This window comes from Sinohyriopsis cumingii, chromosome 2 (assembly GCF_028554795.1).
Source record: "Sinohyriopsis cumingii isolate HCF-2022 chromosome 2, ASM2855479v2, whole genome shotgun sequence".
In the NCBI taxonomy this organism is placed as follows: Eukaryota; Metazoa; Mollusca; class Bivalvia; order Unionida; family Unionidae; genus Sinohyriopsis; species Sinohyriopsis cumingii.
Window position 1 is genome coordinate 38,923,160 of NC_142962.1, and position 24,617 is coordinate 38,947,776.

The window sequence follows — 24,617 nt, forward strand, 5'->3', positions numbered from 1 at the left end:
GTCATTGGAATTTCAACAGTGCTCATTATTATACTCTATTGGGAATGTCAGTACAGTAGCGCTAATCATTTTACTGTATTTGGAATGTCAGTACAGTAATGCTGATCATTATACTGTATTTGGAATGACAACAGTGCTAACCACTATACTATATATTGGAATGACGACATTGCTAGTCTTTGTACTGTATTTGGAATTTCAGTAGTGCTCATTATTATACTGTATTTCGAATGTCAGTACAGTAGGGCTAATCATTATACTGTATTTAGAATGCCATTAGTACTAATCATTCCTCTTTATTTGGAATGTCATTATATTAGTGCTAATCATTATAGTGTATTTGGAATGTCAACAATACTAATCATTATACTGCATTTGGAATGTCAGTAATGTTAATCGTTATTCTGTATTTGGAATGTCATGTCAGTAGTGCTAATTATTATACTGTATTTGGAATATCAGTAATGCTAATCGTTATACTGTATTTGGAATGTCATGTCAGTAGTCCTAATTATTATACTATATTTGGAATGTCAATAGTGCTAATCATTATACTGGGTTTTTTTATAATGTCAGTAATGTTAATAATTTATCTTAATTTGGAATGTCGTTACATTAGTGCTAATCATTATACTGTATTTGGAATGTCAGGAGTGCTAATTATACTGTATTTGGAATATCAGTAGTGCTAGTCATTCTACACTTTTTTTTGTATAATGTCAGTAATGCTAATCATCTATCTAAATTTGGAATGTCATTACGTTAGTGCTAATCACTATAATGTATTAGGAATGTCAGTAGTGCTAATTATTATATTGTATTTGGAATGTCAGGAGTGCTAATCATTATATTGTATTTTGAATGTCATTAGTGCTAATCATTATAATGTATTTTGAATGTCAACAGTGCGAATCTTTATATTGCATTTGAAATGTCAGTAGTGCTAATCATTATATTGTTTTTTGAATGTCAATAGTTTTAATCATTATACTGTATGTTGAATGTCATTAGTGCTAATCATTATACTGTAATTGGAATGTCAATAGCAATAGTCATTATACTGTATGTTGAATGTCATTAGTGCTAATCATTTTATACTGTATTTGAAATGTCATTAGTTCTAATCATTATACTGTATTTGAAATGCCAGTAGTGATAATCATCACAGTGTCAACAGTGCTAATCATTGTACTGTAATGGGAATGTCAGTAATGCTAATCATTATACTGTATTTAGGACGGCAGTAGAGCTAATCATTATACTGTATTTGGCAAGGCAGTAGAGCTAATCATTATACTGTATTTAGGACGGCAGTAGAGCTAATCATTATACTGTATTTTAACAACTGAAATCATTGCATTTTAAAGAATAGGCTTTCTAATGTTAACACGTCATTTGTAGTATGATATATTTTCCTTTTTAAGGTATGGGTCGTTACTTTAATACCTCTGCACCTGTTAACATTCACACGTCATTTTAGCCACATTGCCAAATCACAACACACTCGATGTTGGTGAACGTGTTAGTTTTATATGTATTTCACTCTGGTGAAAATGTATGCGCATCAGTTTCCACATCCACCCAGAGCCAAAACACACAGAGTAAAGATTCATGTAACAGGTTACCAACTACTTTGCTGACTAGATTTATGCAGATCAGTTCATTATCCTGTAAAAGTTTCGTATCCTGCAGCAGGTGTTCTGTCAGAAACGATGCACTAAAAGAAAAATCACAAAAATAATTTGTTAGTTATCCTCCATTCTTTGCTAAGAAAAGTAAAACCAACCTGACGCGTTTACTGCTTTGTGAAAAGGCAGATATGGTTGGAAAAAATCGGACGTTACATCCTCAACCCATTTGACCCCGTTAAGGGAGCATAAATTAGGTCCACATCATGGATACAGGGCATCCTACGTCATCAGAAGGACATAAATAAATCCAAAGGATGCAATGAGGACATTAATGTAGGTCCCACAGCAAACCCAGGTATATATATTTTTAAGCAAAGAAAACATTAAATGCCCGCGAAAGTAATCGACGCTCTTTGAAAATTATGGTATTCAGTGATACTTTATAGCAGATTTATACTGTCTTGGAATGACAATTATTTGACTATTGATGTGCACAGTGATTTTTTGCACATATTTGTGATTATTGTTTTTACATATATGGTCGAATAATGATAAACGAAATACTGTGACAGAGATGGACCGAGGAGGTGGACGGTTGGCGGAGAAAAATTATAAATTTTTACTAATTTACAGTCTCCTGTACATGAAATAGTGATAATTGAACACAGCATGATTGTTTGAATGATGAATAATTGAACATATTATCTATCTGTGCATGGTGACAATATATAAACAATCAGTATCGCAAGTTTATCTTGCAAATAAGAAAGGAGAAATCTGACCAAACTATGTTAGATAATGAAAGCAAACTCATTATACCAGAAGTAAACATTTGATGATTGGGCAGCCTAACACGTGACCAGATGATGATTGGACAGCCTAACACGTAACCAGATGACGATTGGACAGCATAATTGAGGGAAAAGGTTCAGTGAAAGGTTCAATGCAGCATGAATAAATCAATATTTAGAACGGGTAAACAATTAGGGTGTAATTCATGATTTATAACATTTTCAGTCAGTTCCTCCACTTTATTTCAACAAACAATACTAAATCGTTATCAAGCAAATAAATCCACGTAGTTTTTAATAAATTAATAATTACCCTTAACTAGCCTTTACGTTTATATTTTTTAGTTATGATTTGTCCACGTATGAAATTCGTTCGTTTTGTACTGTCCTTTTCCTGCTTACCCAAGTAACTCATTTTTAATGTACGACATAGACGGAAATTTTTATCGTAAAATTAATTAAATGCACAATTCACAATTTGCCATTATTGCTATGACATGAATCCTTTCTCGTTCGTAATATTTCTCGAAAACAGACAAGATGAACGTTCAATACAACCTTCTAAAGTCATTTTTAAACATGTATTTCTTATTAATGAGTTTACTTTAGTTTATGTGAACTGTCGTTTGCAAGTCGTTTGATGCCGATTCCTCCGTTTTTGATCATTAGTTTTATTTTCAGCAATTATGAATGTCCCATTGCTGTTATACCCTTAAAGTTCACTTATTAAGTACCTTAAATTATTAAGTGTAACGATTTGTGCGATATCTGAAAATCTCCTTCCGATGCAATCAACATTTATCGAGATATTTAATTTAAATGTACATGTTATAATATCCCCCTGACAATGTCATTTACTCGAGTCCTTGTGACGTCATTGGGGGACTGAACCTATGTAAGACTGATTAGGACTTATAGGTTACTGCATCTGTATGGAAAATATGAACGAGTTTTTCGAATGGAAATACTGCACGACCTTGGGAGTGCAGTATATCCATCCGACAAAATAAGTTTATATTTTTCCATACAAATGCAGCAACCTTTTTATTACCTTTTTAAAATTCTACCTAATGCTTAATTATCTTAACAAAATACGCTACACGAAACAAAGTAACTGAATGTATGCCGCATTCCAAACTAAATACACAAGCGCATATTCATCATTACACAACAACAACATTACTACTGCGCACATAACTCCGCCCCGATAAATTTGAACTTAGCCGCGCGCTCGACATAACTTTCGAAAGAAAATGGCGTGTCATGTTAAAATTGAAATTTGGAGTCATATTGTGAATGAATGCGCATTGCAACAACTTTTCCGTTTGATGTGGAATGAATAGATTTTGTTATCATTTTCGATTCTACGAAATTTCGTGATTATGGACTGGATTTATATGTGTCAATTCCACATGAAATACATGGGACTGAAGAAGCGAGGGAGAAGCGTGTTGACATCTGCAAATGTGCTTCTGTTTCTGCCACTGAATGTTTGAGATTATAATGTGGGGAAAATATGAAGTCTTTCAATTGCAATTATCAAAAAGACGCTATCGAATTTAATGCTTATTTCATTTTGAGTGCAGTAAGGAGGATGTAGTTGCACTTATCATCGAAATTACAGTACAATTTCGAAATGTGTAATCAAGATTGAGACCTATGACATGGCTCACGTAATTCGGATTTGCAGAACTAAGAAAGTACATTTTGAGGAAATTCAGGATTTAAAACTGTAAATATATTTGGTTGCCATTCTTATCACCAGCTAAAGAAGACAGTATATGACTTGTCGCTTGTATGCTATTTGTAAGGACCCTTTCTTGCGTCTGTTGTATAATGTAGCTCGCCTAAATCCGAAACATTGTATCAACAAATTTAACGCGGAATGTGCCAAAGCAGCTGGTACGTGGCAGTCCACGAAACATCTGTTTTAGTTCATTCAGAAACAAATTTAAACAACTACAACGTAAAGCGCCTCTTACACGAGTGTACATGATTTGTTTACAAATCAAAAGTGGCCGTTGGATCACTCAGTTGATCTCTTCCGCCCAGTCTGTCTTTTGCATGCAAGGATAGGCCAGCTCCTAAGTCACCGAGGGTTTGAGGCCCGTCGGCTACCCTCAACCTGGTTTAGCTGCCCAGTCGAAGCCGTTGCCCGTAATGTGGCTGCTGCGCATGCTACAGCTGCTTGAAGCCACATGTGAGTGCTGAGCACCTGGTGGGGACCAAAAGTGGACGAACTACTCCCGAAGAAGCACGACGTGCCCCCCCCCCTCCCCAGGTACTACCTCTCCCAGAGCACTCCGAACACCACACCACTACGTTTCAACAATAAATTAAAAGCTTGCACTTTTAATTTTAATGTCATTCATGTAACTTTTTAAGTAAACTACTGACGATATCGTTAGGTTTCTTTAGTCTGGAACTGTTGCTTACGTTCGTGTTAGTGATGCCATGTCATCCAAAGAGTGCTTCAACGTACTCATGTAAGCTCCTTTACAGATTCTAAATACAACATTATTGGTCTAAAATGTAATACTAAAGTATTTTTGGCAGCGTCTGTTTTATATTATTCTTGATAGTTGAGTGTCAGATCTGTACCGAAGTTTTAATTGCACAACTTCCAGACGAAAACTGATCAACCGCTGTCTAATTATGACAATTGTAGCCTAAAACTAAACACCTTCAATAGAAGCGGACGTTGGGTCTAATCGTTGCCAGTGCAGGGGGTAGTTGAAAAAGCTCCTAGTACGCCGCGCTTTCATTGTGACATCATACTGCGACATTCAATTACACTGCATCATACATCCTTGCTTCAGTCGTCTGAAAAAATCCACGTACTTTGATTGATTAGCATTGATTTATTCGTACATATTTCTCATGGCGTTCATATAATAGTTTCCAAGGTATATTGATCGTCTAAATAGTAGCCAGTTATATATATATATATATATATATATATATATATATATATATATATATATATATATATATATATATATATATATAGTAGCCAGTTATATATATATATATATATATATATATATATATATATATATATATATATATATATATATATATATATATATATATATATATATATGTGTGTGTGTGTGTGTGTGTGTGTGTAATCAGATTCTCAAAAATTACATCTATACGTGAAATACCCTGTTCCGAATGCCTACATGACCTGTATGATTTGTAATGTAGTCATTGCGACGTTGATGAAGTTATTAAGACTTAATAATAACGACAGGTTTGAGGGTATTTGAAAGTGGCCATTCGTAAATTCGCGGTCAGTCCTACTGATCATACCTCGAATGATGTCGTAGGGTTTGACGCCATTTTTCAGCGACAAATGTAAATGGTGGAGGAAGAACCCGGCAAAACCCCGACCCACGAGATGCTGCATGTAAGATTTCTCACATACCCACATTGGCCGAATCCGAGACCTACCTCGAATGTAAACTGATAGTTGTCATCTGGACTACCTCGGCTATTTACGAAATACGGATTGACCAAGAAGTTGCTAATGCATTGAACTACCATTTCATTAGCAAATCTAAAAAAATTAAAAACAGGAACAACCTCCGTCACACTCACAACCCCACCCCAGCCCACCCCTTAAAATAGACAAACAACAAAATTTGAAACTGCCCTTTTTTTTATTTTGTCTCAGCGTAGTACTGTTTATAAATCAGATGAGATTAAGAGATGCCCTGTTGATTGTAATATGTTATCCACTCGTCCGTTAGCACAAATTTGTACTGCTTGTAAACTATTTCATGGAGTGTCCTGAAAATTTGCACGCACATTCGTCGTATGTCGAGCCAACCAGACATCCAGTATGTCATCTTTGAAATCTAGTTATTGCTACTTCATCTAAAAGAAAATTCATATTGACATAGGTATTTAACTACAAAACGTCTTATGATGTCTAGTTAGTACAAAATGAAATGTGCCGCTAGGACATCCAATATGGCCGTCGTACACATCCAACTTAAAATCTTGCTATCACTGCTACTCCTTAAAGGAAAATCGTCTTGATATGGAGTTTTAACCACAATGGTGCGCTGAACCAAATAATATGGCCGCTACACGACGGCCGTATTGAAAATAGCTTATCGCTACTAATTTGAATGGAATGTCATATTGGTATGGGGCTTTGACCAAAAATTTCAAATGATGTTGAGTTTGCCCTAAATAAAAATGGTGCCAATATTGTATCCAATATGGCCACCACAGCTGCTAATTTTAAAATCTCCTAGCTCTAGAAATGTCAAAGATTGTCTAAACGCTCAGCAGTTACAAAGAAAACAAATGGTTCCATATTATTTTCCTGGAAATTATTGCCTGGCAGTAGAGCCTTCTAGATACTCTTACCTTAACTAGGCTCTCAGTTTGATAATAAATTATAGGACGTTTATAAAACAAACTCTAATATGTGAAGTCAACCCGAAATCAGCCGGCACTTGAGAATGAGAATGATTGTTTGATCTCAGGATTTATCTCCCCTTTTGCAGTATTTCCTACAAATACGTATCCGTTTACATGTCGAAGGACGATTTCTTAACATTGATAAAAAGCCAATCTGATATATAAAAAAACACCCCATAGCAACAGCAATAGATCCTAGTTTATAACATGTTCAGAAATAGTCGTTTTTTAAGTGTCTAATCTTTATGGAATTGATGATAGATGGAAATGAAAGCCATTCTAAAAATTCAATAACATTTTTAAGCAACCATATATTTTTTCTTTATATCCACTTCATGTTTAAATGAAAACGTGAAAAAGCTTGAGCAGAAGTTTTTAATGCATGCTGTTATAATTAACTGTTCACTGCTGTCGGGGCAAAAAGGGTGGCATAAATTTTAGATAAAGATATTGTGCATGCATTTTAGCTGCATTCGACCCAGTAACGAATTTTGAAAGTGTCGTAAAAAGTTTCAGACTCTCTAGAATACATTAATTTTATCAAATTTTGCAAAATGGACAAAGATAAATGCTGTATTTTAGTGAAATTGTTTTAGTAATTTTCAGTGCAGAGTTAATTTTAACCTATGCCACACACTTGGTACATGAGGAAATGTGTTTATTCTAAAACTATTGTTCATCAGTGAATTTCTATTTTGCATGAATGATCTTGTTCACATACCATATGACTGCCATTGCCAGTAATGCGTCATGTTTTAACATGAACAGAACATATACATGCAGCCAATCCATCCAACTTACCCTCAGGAAAATTACTTGAATTAAAAAGATATCTCCGTAAAAAAAAAAAATGTTTTTTTCCCCCCCAGGTCCTTGTGATTCTGAAGCACATTATAAAGGGAGATATATTTTTGAGGTGTGAGATCTCCATGTTGTAACCAAGGTTTATGTGTTAACATCGTTGAAGCAGTGGTGGATTTCATAGTGAGGCCGACAGACAAATATTTGTTTTCCATCGAATTCAGATGAACTGGATAAAAATGAGATGGGCATTTTTGGGGTAGGTAGAAGACACAACGTAGTTGATGCAGTAGACTGCACTTCGATTCTAATTGTTGGTTTTGACGAGGATGAACTCGTGGCCAGAAAGGTTTACAGATGCAGCTGCACAGTGGACTGGATAACAACACGATGCTTTCACATTTGATGACTGGATAACAACACCATGCTTTCACATTTGATGACTGTGCATCAAAGCAGAAGTTTGCTATCCGCACCATGGTATGACTGCTTTGGGATTCACGTTCTTCGTTAAAGAATTACCCGATTACTCCCAAGATTAATTCGTCATCCCAAGCAGAAATCAAATTCAAAATAACCTGCTTGAAGACAAGAAATGTCATTCTGATGGCATTTGATGTAATCTCAATTCGTGTACTTGTCGTTTAGTTAGGCAATTACCAAAATGGTTTTTTGTAGAAGAGGTGTGGATTACGCGATCCTCTGTGTGTGAATGTTATTGAAATGTTCCTCAGCTCCTCCAACACCATTCAAGATAGAGACTTCAACAATCGAAAAATTAATGTAGTGGTCAATAATTCCAGAATTTAGGTGCATCAGTGGGTGTTGGGGTAATGGGGTTGGGATGGTTTTGTATAAATAAGAATCTCACAAATTATGAGATCAACACATCTGATATTCTAATTTCATCAGAATATTTAATTGAAAAATATATTCAGAAAGGAACATTGTATAGTTCTTTTTATAAATGTAAATTGTAATATAATTTCGTTTCCTTACTGAAGTATGTGAAATTCTCCTGTCGTTCTTTTCCCTTTCAATCTATTCATGTGATATGCACCATGTTATACAGCAGCTTTAATAAAATATTATGTAATATACACGTAATAAACGCTATGTTACACAACAGCTTTATTAAAGTATCATTTAATATACATGTAATAAACACTATATATCACAGCAGCTTTAATAAAGCATTATTTAATGTGAATTAGGACATTAGGAAGAAGCTTTTATCTTAGTTTATAGATAAGCTTTTATATGTTATTATTATACACAATCCTTTATATTTGATATTTTATTTTTCCATTACTGAAAAAGAAATCTTGAACCAAACCAATTTCTTGGTCAAGAACAATGACAATAGTAAAATTTGTGATGGGGATGAATAAAAAAATGAACCCAAATTAGATATAAGCTCATTAGTAATGTTAGACTTCATTGTTCCTTGTCCTTAGACTCTAGTGTTGGGGTACTAGTTTGGTGTTAGCCGCACAGATATGTCCTTCATTTATCACATCTAATCCTATTTAGTTTGTTGAAAATTCAGGAACTTTCTTACTTTTTTTGGACACACGGAAAAGTAATTGTGATCTGAGTACATCTGTTTCATGAATGCATTTTAAAATTGTGACCGGTATGCTCCATGACAGGAAAATCGGTATATTTGAAATGTTAAAACGTAATGTAAAATAACGGTAGAACACAGTCGATCAAACTGTCATTCAAATATATCATCTCTGGCGCACACACGCCCCCTCCCCCCCCCCCCCCCGTATCATACGATTCCACAATTTCTCACCTTACCCACTCCCTCGCCTCCACCCAAATCACAAATAATGACTGAATACGACAGTACTACATAGTGACATCTTAAACAAACACTCGGTACTTCTTTAACTGACACAGCTGCGACTTATACAACGATAACGTCGGTGGCGAAACAAATGGACATAACTGATTTAATTCTATTTCTTGATTGCCAAAGCATATGTGTATTACTTCCATCGTCGTGAATTTCTCCACTTGTATAGGTCAGTCAGGACTCACGGTACTAATGAAATTGAAAAATGGGAACCAGTCTAGAAAAGAGTGTAAACGGGTTTGGCTGGCCATGACTGGTTGATAAGGAAAATTAGATTTTTTGTAAACAGAATATACTGAGAGCTTTTTTGTTGTAACTGAAAACGAAATATAAACATAGCAGAGACATTGTTTTATTGATGGAGTTCCAGTCCTTTGTCAGACTTGAGTTTGGAAAACACATACTGAAATTAGCACCTGACAGATAAGTGCGGAATTGAAGGCATAAGTTTCATACAAAATGTAGATCCAGAAAATGCCGCGGTTCATACGGTTTTCTCTACACAGAAACTGTCATCAAGGATGACTATACTGATAAATATAGGTTTGATGACGAGCATTCAGAAATTTCAAGGGATTGAATTTTGAATTAATGGTGTTTGCATAGGTTTAACATGGGAGCTGAAATAGTACCGTGCATGCCTGGTCTCGTCGACTCAGATAACAATTATTTGTCCAAAATGGTCTTTCACTGGATTCTTAGTACTGAACTTTCATCTGTGTTAAAATGTTAATAAATCATATGCTAATACAAAATACATTCAAAGATGATCTCACTGTGAAGTCCTTGTCATAACTTATCCGGCATTTTTTAAATTTTGTTTTATTTGAGAGGTCGGACTGTAAACAAAGCATAGGCCAATGGGTCACAGATTTCACTTCCGGATAAATATCACACTACTCGCTTGTGCACTGTCACTGAAATACACACAGACAAGCACAGCATAATGTTCAGTTTCTAAAGAATAAACTTTTACCTTTAAATCAATATCAAGAATGTGTAAATCTTACTCTTGTGTCACCGCCAGAAAAGACTGCTCTAAAACTAGTCTGGGACTACCGTCATGAGTACTGAACCGGAAATAATAATTGTGTCACGAGCCCTGTTGTTAACCTGTTACTCTGGACTCACTCCCTTGATGCTTCGCGTGTGCGAAGAATCATGGGAGGCCAGAGTACCAGGCTAGCCCTGTCGTGTGCAGGGCATCTTTTGAGGCCAGGATAGACTTCAGTCTGTCAGGATCACCTTGGCTATTTCTGCATTTTGTTTGACCGATATGTTCTGAATGAAAAGATAGATAGACCAATTCCCTGTGCTGCTTTTTAAAAGTAACTACATATGGGTGACATATACTGACGGGTCGGGAACCAGGCTTAAAGATACTTAGTCTGGTTCCCTAAACTCTATCCACTCGGTGTAATCGAGATTGGTCAGGGAACCAGACTAAAAAGATAGGTCGATCAGTCGTAATTTCTCCGTCAATGACTGTTTAGTAAATAGCCAAAGTAGTCCTAATACATGAGTTGATAGTCTGGTTCCCTGGCCTCTCTCATACTGTTACTCTTCTTGACGTGTTCACTTCGTTAGCTGGCGCTCACCAGTTTCGTATTATAATTTTAAAGAAAAAGAATTTCCTCGGGTGTCCTCACTGGTTATACTGGCCATTTAAAAAGGACCTTTCATATCTTAGGTATTGTTCAAAGAAACTTTAATTCCTTTATTTTGGTATATGATTGATGGGTGCAATATGGGTTATAGATTATACAGCTTGGCCTTATGTCAAATGTGCATCCTTCAAAATCTGCTAGCTCCGCTTGGTCATTTTCACGTCCTGTACGTAGAGGTAAATCGTATTAACACACACACAAAAAAAAAAAAAAAAAGGAGCCACATGACGAAGAGTAACGGAGTGGAGAGAGAACAGGGAACCAGACTACCTGTAGGATTGCCCCCGCAGTTGCGAATGGCTATCACGCATAGTCAGGGTCTATTTTTAAATGTGGAAACCATTACTCCGACGAGCCTTAACATTTTTAAACGCGACTTTTTGCGCCGTTGTGCATTTATCATACGCTTAATTTTGTAATTTTTCTACATTATAAATCAAGCAGAGAAAACCATTCAAAGTAAAATGTATGAAAATTTGTAGAGAAGTGCTCGTTTCAGGGTTTTGCTTATATTAAGCTATTTAATATCAACGGTGAACCAGCCTGAAACATATTCAAGATGGAGGCTTTATTACATCCGTGTTGAAGTGTGAAGTGCAAATATTTAACACTTCATTTATTCTCAATGTTTAACCTATCATGAAGGATTAAAAATGTGACAGGAAAAGAAGAGAGGACCTAAACTGATAAAATGGGGTCCCACATCCTGGATATTCTCCGTCAGGGGATCTGGGCATCGATCACGGGAGGGTGGTTCTACGATCCACACTTGAGTTTGTTTTGCAACACTTTTCATCTGTATATATGGCTATCATTACTCGCTTTCCCGTTCATATTACACCTTGTAAGTATTATATATATATATATATATATATATATATATATATATATATATATATATATATATATATATATATATATATATATATATATATTCATTATTTAACCTTTTACAATGAGATCGTTGAAGTATTGTTAAGGCAGCTGATTTTTTGTCATGCTTCTGTTTCCCTACTTTTCCTAGTCCTACAATATAAGGCATAGCACATTTAGAACAAAAATATCGAGTGACGTGTCTTACGTTGTAGGACTGTACTTATCCTAGTAGGGGCCATGAATGGTTTAAAACGCTCTCCGTTACGGATCACTGCCATCTCACCCCTGTCTACGTGGGTTCGAGTCTTGGATTCAGCCAATGTGGGTATGTGAGAAAGGGTGCATGTAGCTTCTCGTGGGTCGGTGGTTCTTTCCGGGGTTTTCCCGGGTTCTTCCTCCACCATTATTACTGGCCGCCATGTATAGCCTATCGTGTGCTGAAAAATGGAATAATACCTTACAACAACAACAACAACAACTTATCCTAGTACTAATATTAGTACTCATACTAACATGAACCTTTGTTAATCAATGGAGCAGCCCACAGGAGCACGTATAGTTGTTTAAAGTTGACCTGTCATACATGTACTATATAATAACTACAAGGTAGGACACTTCTTTCTCGCGTGACCCATTTAAGAATAAACGCTTTTATTTCAAGCCACATTTTGCGTATCGTAATAAATCTGGTACCAATGTTTAGCTCAGGTATTTGACTGTGTATCCCTATCAGAAGTTTGACTTACTATCTTACCTTTAAGGAATGCCAAATCATTTTCCCACAGTATTGCTCGACATGTACCTGATCGCACCCGCTTAATATGCAAAAACAACGCCCTGAATGGAATACTACCTTCTCATTGGCCAACTGAAAATAAGTTACATATAAATACAGGACGTCATTTTCTTTTAACCAATTAGAGGACAGTATTCCATTCAACTCTTTGTTCTTACATATTAAACTCAGTTTTTATGCACAAATTTAATGCTGCAATCACCGGCCTAGTATATGTAAAAAATCATAAAAAAATAAAATACTCAAGTGAGGTCAAAAAGGTTCATATTTTTTTATACCTATATTAAAACAAAGCATAAGAATATTATTCACTTGATCAGAGAAGTCAATGGCAGTTCATAGCAGAAGAATATTATGCACCCTTACTCCAAATTTATACCTGCAATTTTAATGTCCAAGGGTAATTTTTGACACCATGTGATGCTCACAGTGCAAGCACAAGCCCTTTTCCTAGATGATAATTTTGCAAAACACTGTGTAGTGAACTGGCTGATGCAGTTGAAAATAGTTGTCATCCAAGCTGTTTTTGAGATATTCTACTTGCCCAGAACCTACATGTTTACTTCTGTGGGAGGCTAGCTCTTCTTCCATGCCGACTATTGGTATTTCACTATCTACATACTACAGAGTAACTATGAAAGGTGTACATGCCTGACATCAGTTTCAACAACAACATAAGCCCGAAACACCTAGTTCACAAATATATCCATATCTTTAATTAGTAAACAATAATAGCTGAAAAAGTCACACCATAGCCTTATGTTAAGAAATTTGCCAGGGGCCAATTTACAAAACTAGCCCCTGCCACCAAACCTACTAGTAGACTCCATCACAGCAGGCTAATCATGTGACTATTTTAGCATAAAAAGACTAGAGCAGCATCAAAGGTTTCGAGCTGGCAATGATGATAAGCCAGGTACAAAAGATAATTTTTAAGAGAATTGGTAATTATGATGGATTATCTTAATTACTTACCCATGAAGCAGGAACAAAAAAATTGTCATTCAAGTGACTGGGCTTGGAAGTAGGTGGCAACATTTATTTAGCAAGATAATATGAAACAATAACAGTGCTGGTGCATAATGTATCAATACTGGTGCATAGTGTAACAGGCTGTAATGATAGTGTATGATGACCACAGTTGTGAATGGTCCTTGGGAGAACATTGATATGCTTCAAACTTGGCTACAGCTAGTTGTTCAGAGAATGTAGTTGGGGACAAACCATTTAATTGTTAGTGGGGGTGATCCTCAGATATTTTGGTAAAAGTGTGCAGCTGGCAAAAAGTTTTTGTTCACTTTGGTAGAGAAAAAGAAGTAATTGTTATTATAACTGTTTCCATTATGTTTTAAAACAGGATTATTTTGAGGTAAAAGAAAAACAAATATCTGGTTGGAGAAAATATTCCAAGCTCCCCACCCCCACTCAACCCCTGAAAATTCAATAATAGGTCCCTTACCCTAGATACACAGATGAAGTGCTTAATGATCCCCTCCTTCATCAAGATGGTGCCCTCAGAAGAGACTTTACTTGCTTAAAGCCATCACTTTGCCATAATTAATCCATTGGTAAATTGGTTTACCATAAGCAGATTTTCCTTTGCAACAGTTAGCTCCATTTTGTATTAATGTTGCACACTTATGTGGCACAAACTAATCTGTTATTACCAATGAGTGTAATTGACACTGAAATGTGCATGAATTCCACTGACATTTATCAGTTGGATGTCTTTTATTAAATATTTTCATTAGTACATGCTCGTTTGCATCTTAATTGTAAACATGCTTGCTAGAACATTCTGGGGTATTTCGGAACATGCAGTTGTAATTAAAATTGAGAAAACAAAGATCTGATATTTACCAATAAAAGTTAATGATCTGCTGATCTTTTGATTTACTGTTCACATAGAGCGTTAGTAATGATATGTTCAGAATTAAATTTGTCACTTTTCACTCTCATTAATATGAAAGCTGTAATATGATTAGTGAAGTACAGGTCAGTTGAACATAGCCTAATATCTGTATGCATCACTCTACATCTACTTTTAAGTTTTAATATATTGACCAAAAACATAGATTCACTTTCATTTTGATGTAAACATCTGCAGTTTTTAAATTTATTCTCATTTTCTTAATCAGTAAAGTTGTAAAATTATTAATACAGAAAGTTTGTACCTGACCTTTTATGTGATGAGCTAAAGATTAAAACACGTTGCTAATTTGCTAATGAGTATTTCAAAACCTGAGAATCAGGAATAAGTAAAGATTGTGAAGAGATCAGTTCCATGCAGCAGCTGGTGCAATCCATTTAGGTAATCAGTTCATAAATCTATTGAAATCATTCATATTTATTTAAAATTTGATGTGTGTGTGTGTTTGTTTATGTAATTTGGATTTTTAACATAGCTTTAACACTTTTTCAGTGATATTGATACGATGTCTGTAGTGTGGCAGTTTATAGTGATGTCTAGCATTGTGGCATCATGCTGCAGACATGTAGCATGATGTCCCACCCAGTCACATTATCCTGACACTAGGCCGACCAGTCCTAATACTAACCTCTTAATGCTAAGAGCCAAGCGAGGCAGCTGTTAGTACCATTTTTGTAAGTCTTTTATATGACTCTGCTGGGGATCGAACCCACAAACTCCCGCATCCGAGGTGGACACTCTAACCACTAGGCCACAGGAACGGTTTGATGTGTATGATAGTCCCCAAACATGGAGCTTTTGACCTTTACAATTCCATACAGAGTAGAGAATTAAGAGTTTGTCTTTTGACCCCTTTAGGAAGAACCCTTACTCTCTGATATTGGAAAATCTGCTTGGGGCATCTCACACTTTAGGAAGTACTATAGATATATGTGATCTCTTTTCACTTTGATAAGGTCATCACATGTTTAATGAAAATTATGAAGAACTGATTAGTTTAATATATCACAACTAGTCTGTGTTTTATTTTGTGTTCTTGTTAGTCAATGAAAGTTAAAATTTAGTTAAAAACTCACATGCAAAACAAGCTGTCTGTTTACTATAAAGCCATTTTGTCTTTTTTCTTTCTTTTCAGACGGTATCTGCCTCTGTGTTGTCCTGGGGTCTCTACTGTGGGATTGTATGTATATTTTTTGTATTTGTAAAACTCTTCAACTACAAACTTCATCACATGTTTGATACAAGTGAAGTGGTAGAGGAAGAGGAGGATAAGGGTGGAGGAAAGAACACCGGGGACACTAGTGAAGCAGATAGCAGAACCATAGAAGTTGGGTAGGATATATAATTCTGTTCAGATCATTTTTTTATTTAAAATTTGACATATGTGTTTAGAGTTTTTGACATTCAAAATTACATACAGAATTGGAAATAAAATTGTCTTTGGAGAGTAAATAATAACCCTTACTTTCTACAGTGTGTGAAAGGCTTCTTGGGACTGCTTTTTAAAAAGTACTCCATTCAGAGTTTTATCTACAAATGGCTTCATGTAAGTCATTTGACTCATCAAGGCAAAAAAGAGTGAGTCAAAATCCAAACCTATGAGTCTTATTCAAGCTGATGATCAGTTTTCAGTATTTTTAAAAAATAATTATGTTGTTTAAATACACAACAAAAATATTCGTTTTATAATGTGCCTAAAGCCACTAAACTTTATATCCATCATCCTTCCAAACTTTTAACTTTAATTCTGATTGTGTCTCACTTATGCTTGAGTCTATGTTTTGGCCTTGTCACTCATGACTAATTTAGGGAGTGGTGTGTATAGATGACAGTTGGACTTTGATGAGACTCTGCAGTACATTTTATTGAAGAACAATTATTCTTCAAGCTGTACCATGCTAGAGGTTTTAGCACTGGCTTATATGGAACATAGTTTTGAGATTTTCAGGTTTTGAAGAAATGAATTTAAGAATAATTTATTATATTCACATTTTATATAAATGCTTATTATTAAGTAGAAGACCATCAAATAAAATCAAAATGGTTGCTATAGTTATCGACTTTAGGAAATTGTATACTTATGGTTTCACAGTAGGAAATTGTTTGTGGATAATCTGTTAAGTATGTATAGTGAATTTATTTTCTGTTCTAAGCCTCATTTTTGTATTCATTACAAAGAGAAAATAGTGAATATGAAAGCTTTCTTCCAGCCTGTGAAAAAAATGTGTGAAATGTTTAATATCTGTGATAGGATATATTTAATTCAGTACATTCTGTCCTTTATGGAACACACTAAAGTTACTTTAGAGATGAAGTATTTATTTTCACTTGGTTAAAATAATGGAATAATTGATCCTTGTTCTAGAACTGAAAATGGTGTACAGTCCATTGAGATGGTTTCTCTTGCTCGCCCTGTTACTGTGCCAGCCCAGACAAGCCCCATCATTGATATCATCAACAAGGAACAAGGAATGACTGAAGTTGAGAAAACACATGCATCTGCAGCAGTGGAACAAAGACAAGATGCTACAAAGTCAGAAAGGAAATTTACAGGTAAAAGTGAAGGGTATGGTCAGCTCAAAATGAATGTTCAGTATATAATTGATTTGGGATTATTTCCCTTGATACAAATTTCACCAGATACTCTTTTAACAGACAGGTCAAAAAGGTAAAGATATTTCTGAGTCACATAATAGACAGAAATCATTGAGCTGTATGGATATCCTGAAGATTACTTGACAAAAATAACAATAGATAGTTATCAAAGCATATGGAAAAAAGCTACTTCAGATGTAAAAGGTATATATAAAATTACCTATAAATGTTTCTAGAAGAGCATCACAGGAATATATTTTTCTGCTTCTTGAAAGGTTTACTGTAACTGATTAGGAAATAATTGTTTTTTTACTTTTATAAAAGGATATATTTTGTAACTGCTGTTATTGTATATATTTGCTTAACGTAATACTTTACCTGGGTTTTCTGTATACTAAAATCTGTTAAAATATTTGAGTTTTTCCCTTTTTTTTTAAATATCAGCAGTCACACTGCAGGGATCTTTTTAGACTTCATCCTTGAGACATTGGTATCATACAGTTGCATAAGGTGCATTGAAAATATATCTATGGGACATTGGTGCATTAGAAAAGTTGCTGATGCATTGCAGTTAAGTCAGTGCAACTTTGGCAGGGTGCCAGTTCAGGATTGTATTGTCTGTTACTGAATTAGTGTCCAGTCTTCATAAATATGATGATATACTACAAGTAAAGCCACTTTTTTAAGGTACTTTTTGATTGCATAAGTCACAATGTTAGACTGCTTAAATATGCTACAAGTATTTGTTTATCTAATGTCATATGACTGCTCCAGTGGCCTAGTGGTTAGAGTGTCTGCTTCGGATGCAGGAGGCTGTGGGTTTGAACCCTGGCTGAGTCATACCAAGGACGTATAAAATAGTACCTGTAGCTGCCTCACTAGGCGCTCAGCATTAAAAGGTCAGTATTAGGCCTAGTTGGCCTGGTGTCAGAATAATGTGACTTGGTGGGACATTATGCTACATGTCTGTGACATGATGCCTCAGTGCTAGACATCATTATAAACTTCCACACTGCAGACATTGTAGCAACGTGACTGAATTTTTTTTAAAGTTAAGATAAAATCCAAATATGACACACACATACACACCTGATGTCATGTTCCATATGGTTTTCATTGATGCTTGAAGCATTGCTTCAATGAAGAAGATAGAAAAAGTATTTCATCAAGGTGAGGATAAAACAGAAAATTATATCCTTTGTGATTCTTGAATTCTATAGTGGTAAAGCCTGTAATAATGTCAAATTGAATTGTGACAAACCAGACATGACAGAGTTGGTTATTTTAGCGCCAACACATTCCATTCATACTGCAGATTATGAGCAAGCATTAGTAATTAGGGTCTTATTATAACTTGTCTTCATAACAGAATTTCATGAGAACATTGTGACTAAAGGGCCAGCAATGTCTAAATTTAACTTTATATATATAAATCTGTATGTATGTATACAATCAAAGAAATACTTACTAAAATTTTGTTGTTCATTTAACTGCTACAGCAAAACCTCTGAAGAATGATATACATATGGCTTAAAGGAATGATAAAAGTTTTTATTTTTTAAGTTTTGGCATCTCTATGCTTACTTGTCCCAAGTCACTGTTGTTCCATTCTGGCTAGGGAGAGAAATGACTGAGTTCAGCATGGAGCAAAGTGTTCTCCATGATACATAGCTATTATTTATCAAAGTAAAATTATCTCATCCCACTTAGCATTTGGATGAAACTTTGTATATCTTCATTCTTGATGGATTTAAATCTCAAAACTGTCTTTGCAGTATTTATTTTGGGGTTGAAAAAGCTTCAGATTTCATTTGCTGACAGTAGTTTCATTCTTGTAGTATTGGCAGTATTGGCATATATGATTGCACCAGAAGCTACTAAATTAAATTTAGCACAACAATTGATTTTAAAACTTCTTACAAGCATGAGGTTTAGAACAAAAAAACATTCAAGATTTTTTGGTCACGATAGAATATTGGTGTGCTTAATTGAGTAAATTGAGTATTGGTATCAGATTATTCATGGAAAGAGTCAGCTGTGGTTTCTGAGTGGGTTAAAGTAAAATTTCACAGGGTAACGATTTTAGTTGAACCATCCCAAACCATCCTCTGATATATAAATGTTTCAAAACACAAATCCTAAAGCAATTCTGTCTTGTCATGGAAAAAGTCTGTTGTAATGATGTATGTTTATCCATATTTATTGGTGTGCCAGGAATAACTTCCATTCACAGTGTCAGTAATACTTGTCCATATGGGCTAACCAACTAAAGATTATCCTGTGAAATTAGACATTTTGGTATATTAATAATAATGAGGACTTTGTATTGCGCCTAATCTTTAGAAGCTCTAAGTGCTTTACAACATTAGACAACACCTATAATATAAAAAACATATATAATAATATGATTACATACACAAACACCACGAAATTAGAAGAAAGAAAAAAAACATTCTGAGAATATTTAAGGTACGAAACATTATTAGGTCTTTAAGTTTGTTCTTGCAGTTGAAATAAGTGAGTTTTGAGAGCACTCTTGAATGTGATCACTGTGTCTTTGTGTCTAAGTTCAGTGGGCACTTCAAAGACACGTTGCTGGGCCCTGGTATGCAAAAGAACGCTGTCCATATGACTTTGTTTTCATAGTGGGAATAATGAATATACGATTATCAGAAGAAGAGCGTAAGTATCTTGCTGGTGTGTACACATGGGTGAGGTCGAATAGGTATGTTGGACTCGAGTCGGTCAGTGAAACGTAGCACAAAGAACAAATTTTGTGTTTGATTCTGGATCGAATGGATAGCCAGTGTAGGGTACAGAGCAGCGGGGAGGTGTGCTCTGATCGTGGTACTCTAAGTATGATCCGAGCAGCTGTGTTTTGAACTTTTTGAAGTGTTTGGAGTTGATATTGAGATGAACCAGACAGAATTGAGTTACAATAGTCCAGTCTTGAAAGTACTAATGAACACATATATTGGTATATTGATATGCAAAATTAAGTGGTTAATAGTAGTACTGATATCAGAATAGACATAGTTATCATAATATAGTAGAATATCTCAGGTTTTTGCCCTCGGCGATGTACAATAGATTTGTTCAAAGCTCAGTATATTTAAAAAGCATTAGAGCAATAACCAGTCTATAATTTATACATGTGAATTGAAGTCGAGGCTTATGAGTGAAATGTTATTTCTGTTATTCAATGAATAGTTAAGATGCAGTGCATGATATGAATAATGATTTTTCATTAAGATCAGGTTATCAGCGTTGAGGAAGTTGGTGACAGAGTCTGAGACCATTTTCTTATCTATTGCTTTGAATTGTCATTTTCTATAATATCTGTTTACAAGAAATTTTTGTGGCTGTGTTCAGCAAGTCATGTTCAGAATAGTAGACTTGTTCCCCTTGTCTTATACAGTGGAATTTCTTGTTTTTGTGAACTTTTGAAATGAATTGTTAAATGTTGTGATGTATTACATAAAAAGAAGAGTATCAAAGGATTGCCACACCCAAACTGCCATTGTAATGTTATACTCATCAAAATCCTTATAACATTAACCACTGAATCTTTAAAGGATTAGTATCATGGGCATACAAAGGTGGTTCAAAGGTTTGTTTTTTGTTGTGAAAACATGCATGATGCTGATAATGTCATGATGAGATGTATTCTTACCCTGCTTTCACTCTGGTCACTTTCGTAAAGAAGAAAAATAACTTTCGTTTTCCACAGACTTACTAATCTTTGTGGATGGCTTGCATCTGTGATAAGGAAGAACTACATCGATTTAGAAGTCAAAAGGTCAAGGTCAATGTGACTGACAGGAGAAAAATGGTTTCTACACAATAACTTGAGTTCTCCACAAGTTATGAAAAATTAATGGATGGCTTATGTTTATAGTAAGAATTTTAATGTCCAAAGGTCAGTGGTCAGGGTCAGTGACTGAAATAAGAAAAATGGTTTCGAGACAAGATCATCAGTTCTAAATCATTTACCTGAACCAAATTGGGACTGTTGTATTTGTTTGTGACCTCCATTTACTAACTTGAGGTAGGAATCTTCACCTTCAACTGGGGACTAGCACCACAGAGCTACGTTACTTGGTATATGGTTACATCTTAATGTGTACAAGACTAGTTTACCTCAAACTTTGGGGGGTGGGCTCAGCGTGCAGGCCATGGCTGGCTTAATGTAATTATGGATGTTTCTTTGAATCATTGTTTTCAAAAAATGTCTCCCAAATTTGCTTATTAGGGACCAGTTGTTATCCAGCTTTGTTTCTCTTGAATGATTACTAGTGTGAGTGTTGTAACAATAATTATGCTTTTTCTCCACAATGAGTGAAATTTGTCATTACTGATTTCTTAAGTGAGAAGTGATGAGATGTCATACTGCTACTGAATTGTACTGGAAGCAGTCAAGGAAATACAATATAATAAGAATGTAAAGTTCATGAAAGCCAAAGAGATTTTTAAGTGCAGTGTGTAATTTATGGATACATTCCTTTGTATTATCAGACTCTGATATGATCCGACCAGCCCCATTGGCAGAGCTAGAGATGGATGATCTGATTGGTGCTGTGGGAGGAAGTGAAAGTCTTACTGTTAAACCAATACCAATGGACCAGGAAGATGAAGAAGGTTAATATTTGAACACTTTTTTGCAAACTTTTCTCAGAGAAATGAGGGAAATTTAAAATCAACTTTTTCAATCCTCTACCTTTGTCATTTCTAAAAGTGAATTTGTGAAGATTATCCAAACTTGTGTATTAGGGAACAGTTACTGATATAAAATTTGGTCAGAAATGTTATAGTCCAATCTACTGTAGTTGTCACCTTGTATTGGCCACCTGTATATTCAAGTTGGACAGATGTGGTCCCATATATTCATAGTTAGAATACATTTACCTGTTATTAAAAGTCACCCACTCATAATGACCATGTAGTTTCTACCGGTTCCCATTAAGATTTGATTTTACATGTAGCTTGTGTTGTACTAACAAGGCTGAAAGGCTCGGTTATATTGAGGATCTTACTTGAAGGTGTTTTGACTCGGTTATATTGAGGATCTTACTTGAAGGTGTTTTGGCTCATTTATATTGAGGATCTTACTTGAAGGTGTTTTGACTCAGTTATATTGAGGATCTTACTTGAAGGTGTTTAGGCTCAATTATATTGAGGATCTTACTTGAACATGTTTTGACTCAGTTATATTGAGGATCTTACTTGAAGGTGGCTTGGCTCAGTTATATTGAGGATCTTACTTGAAGGTGTTTTGGCTCAGTTATATTGAGGATCTTACTTGAGGCTATCATTTGGAAAATGAAAATATGTCTATAAGCTGTAAATGCCATTGTCTGAACAACAGTAGATATTGTAATGACATGTGCTCACACACATCACTTGTTCTTCATTCCTTATTGATAAAGATAACCAGTAGATGGCTGGATCAAACTATATATTCCCAATAAAATGTTAATTGGATAAGAAAACTCAGAACTCTTGTTTTAAGATATGCAAGCTATAATGTGGTGCTTTTTACTGGTAACATAGTAATTGGCACTCATTAACCTGAAACCAAAGTTTTTGTTCAGCGAATTTGTTGGGGAATGTACTGTCCATGTAATTCTCTTCAAGGCCAGACTGGTGTAAGAGGTCCAAGGATGGGATCAAATCAATTGTGTTATTAGCAGGGAAATAAAAATAATAACAGCTGTTGGTTGAAAAATGTGATTTTTGTCATTCAAAAAAAAAGAAGAGAAGGTAAAGGCATTGTGACAAAGTCATGTACTTAGTAATATTTATATTATAAATACAAAATATTTTTATCCACAAATACTATGAGATTCAATGATGAATGAACAATCAAATGCAGATGCAATAAAACTGTCAAATAATTACAAGATTCCCAAGTACTGAATTTAAAACACATTAAATGTTAAAAATTTTCAGTGAATGATTGCACAGAGGCCAGTCAGTAGTGATATAGTTCTCAGGTTATGCACTGTAAAGACCATTGTCAGCTGTTACAGAATAACCATGCCAAGGGATTGTGATTGTTATATTTTTTTTGCTGACAAAGATAACAATAGAAGAGTGAATTGAAGAATAAGAATATGATCACAGTTAGCATAACAATTACCCTTTAAAAATGGGATGATCACAGTTAGCAAAACAATTACCCTTTAAAAATGAGATGATCATGGTTAGCAAAACAATTACCCTTTAAAAATGGGATGATCACAGTTAGCAAAACAAATACCCTTTAAAAATGGGATGATCACAGTTAGCAAAACAATTACCCTTTAAAAATGGGATGATCACAGTTAGCAAAACAAATACCCTTTAAAAATGAGATGATCACAGTTAGCAAAACAATTACCTTTTAAAAATGGGATGATCACAGGCACATTTATAATGGTGATTGTTTCTTTTATTTCTTAATACCCTGTTTCATTATTTGATGCAAAACTAAAAACTTGCTCGAAGTTAAGAAATTATTATATTTTTCATATGAGATTATATCCAACATATCCTTGGCAAACAGTACATTGGATGTTTGACAGAACTAAATTGTATATCTGTATTTTTCAAAGTCATTGATTACCTGAAGAAATAAATATGTATCATTTTTCAAACGAGATATATAAAAAATATACTTAGCAAACAATACATTATCCGTTTTACATATCTAAGTTGTACTTTTGTATTTTTCCGAAGTCATTGGAAACATGAACTTCTCTCCTTGACTAGATGATTATTTTATTTCTAAATTCATTATTCGATGTATCAATTAAAATTAAAAACTTTCCCAAAGTTGATCACCATTTATAACATATAGTTGGCAAACAATATACCTGTCATTGGACATTTCGAAATTATACATCAACATATTTTTGAAGCCATATTAAATATGAACTACTTTTCTTGATCCAAATTATAACACATCACAATATGAGGTTTGAAAAATAATAGAGATAAAAAACAAAAAACAGTATCTTCATAGTATATGATTTTAATCTCTTATGGTTTTTTGAAATCTATTTTTCAACTTTAAGTCTTCTTAGTGTAACTTTTGTTAATGAAAATTGTAATGATTTGATGAAAAATAGGTTCTATGAATGTACAAATATTATACATAATGTTAATTATGATTTTTATGGATAAATTATGTACAAGGTGGTATGAAAATTTACAAGAATTACAGTAATTTTACTGTCATTTATTCCACT

At 34.6% G+C, this 24,617-nt stretch overlaps 1 protein-coding gene across 5 annotated transcripts in view; it reads left to right on the forward strand.

Moving 5' to 3' along the window:
* The first annotated feature begins 11,740 nt into the window (after positions 1-11,740).
* Positions 11,741-24,617, forward strand: part of LOC149804684 (pecanex-like protein 1) — a 160,589-nt gene continuing 147,712 nt past the window's right edge. For 3 of the 5 annotated variants that reach the window (XM_089943005.1, XM_089943014.1, XM_089943031.1), the window contains exons 1-4: positions 11,741-12,035; positions 15,929-16,125; positions 17,159-17,346; positions 21,904-22,026. In XM_089943005.1, coding sequence (XP_089799131.1) covers positions 11,883-12,035; positions 15,929-16,125; positions 17,159-17,346; positions 21,904-22,026 — 661 coding nt within the window. In that variant the 5' untranslated portion in view covers positions 11,741-11,882. The remainder of the gene's footprint in view (positions 12,036-15,928; positions 16,126-17,158; positions 17,347-21,903; positions 22,027-24,617) is intronic. The other 2 variants (XM_089943022.1, XM_089943037.1) reach the window with 1 other exon arrangement.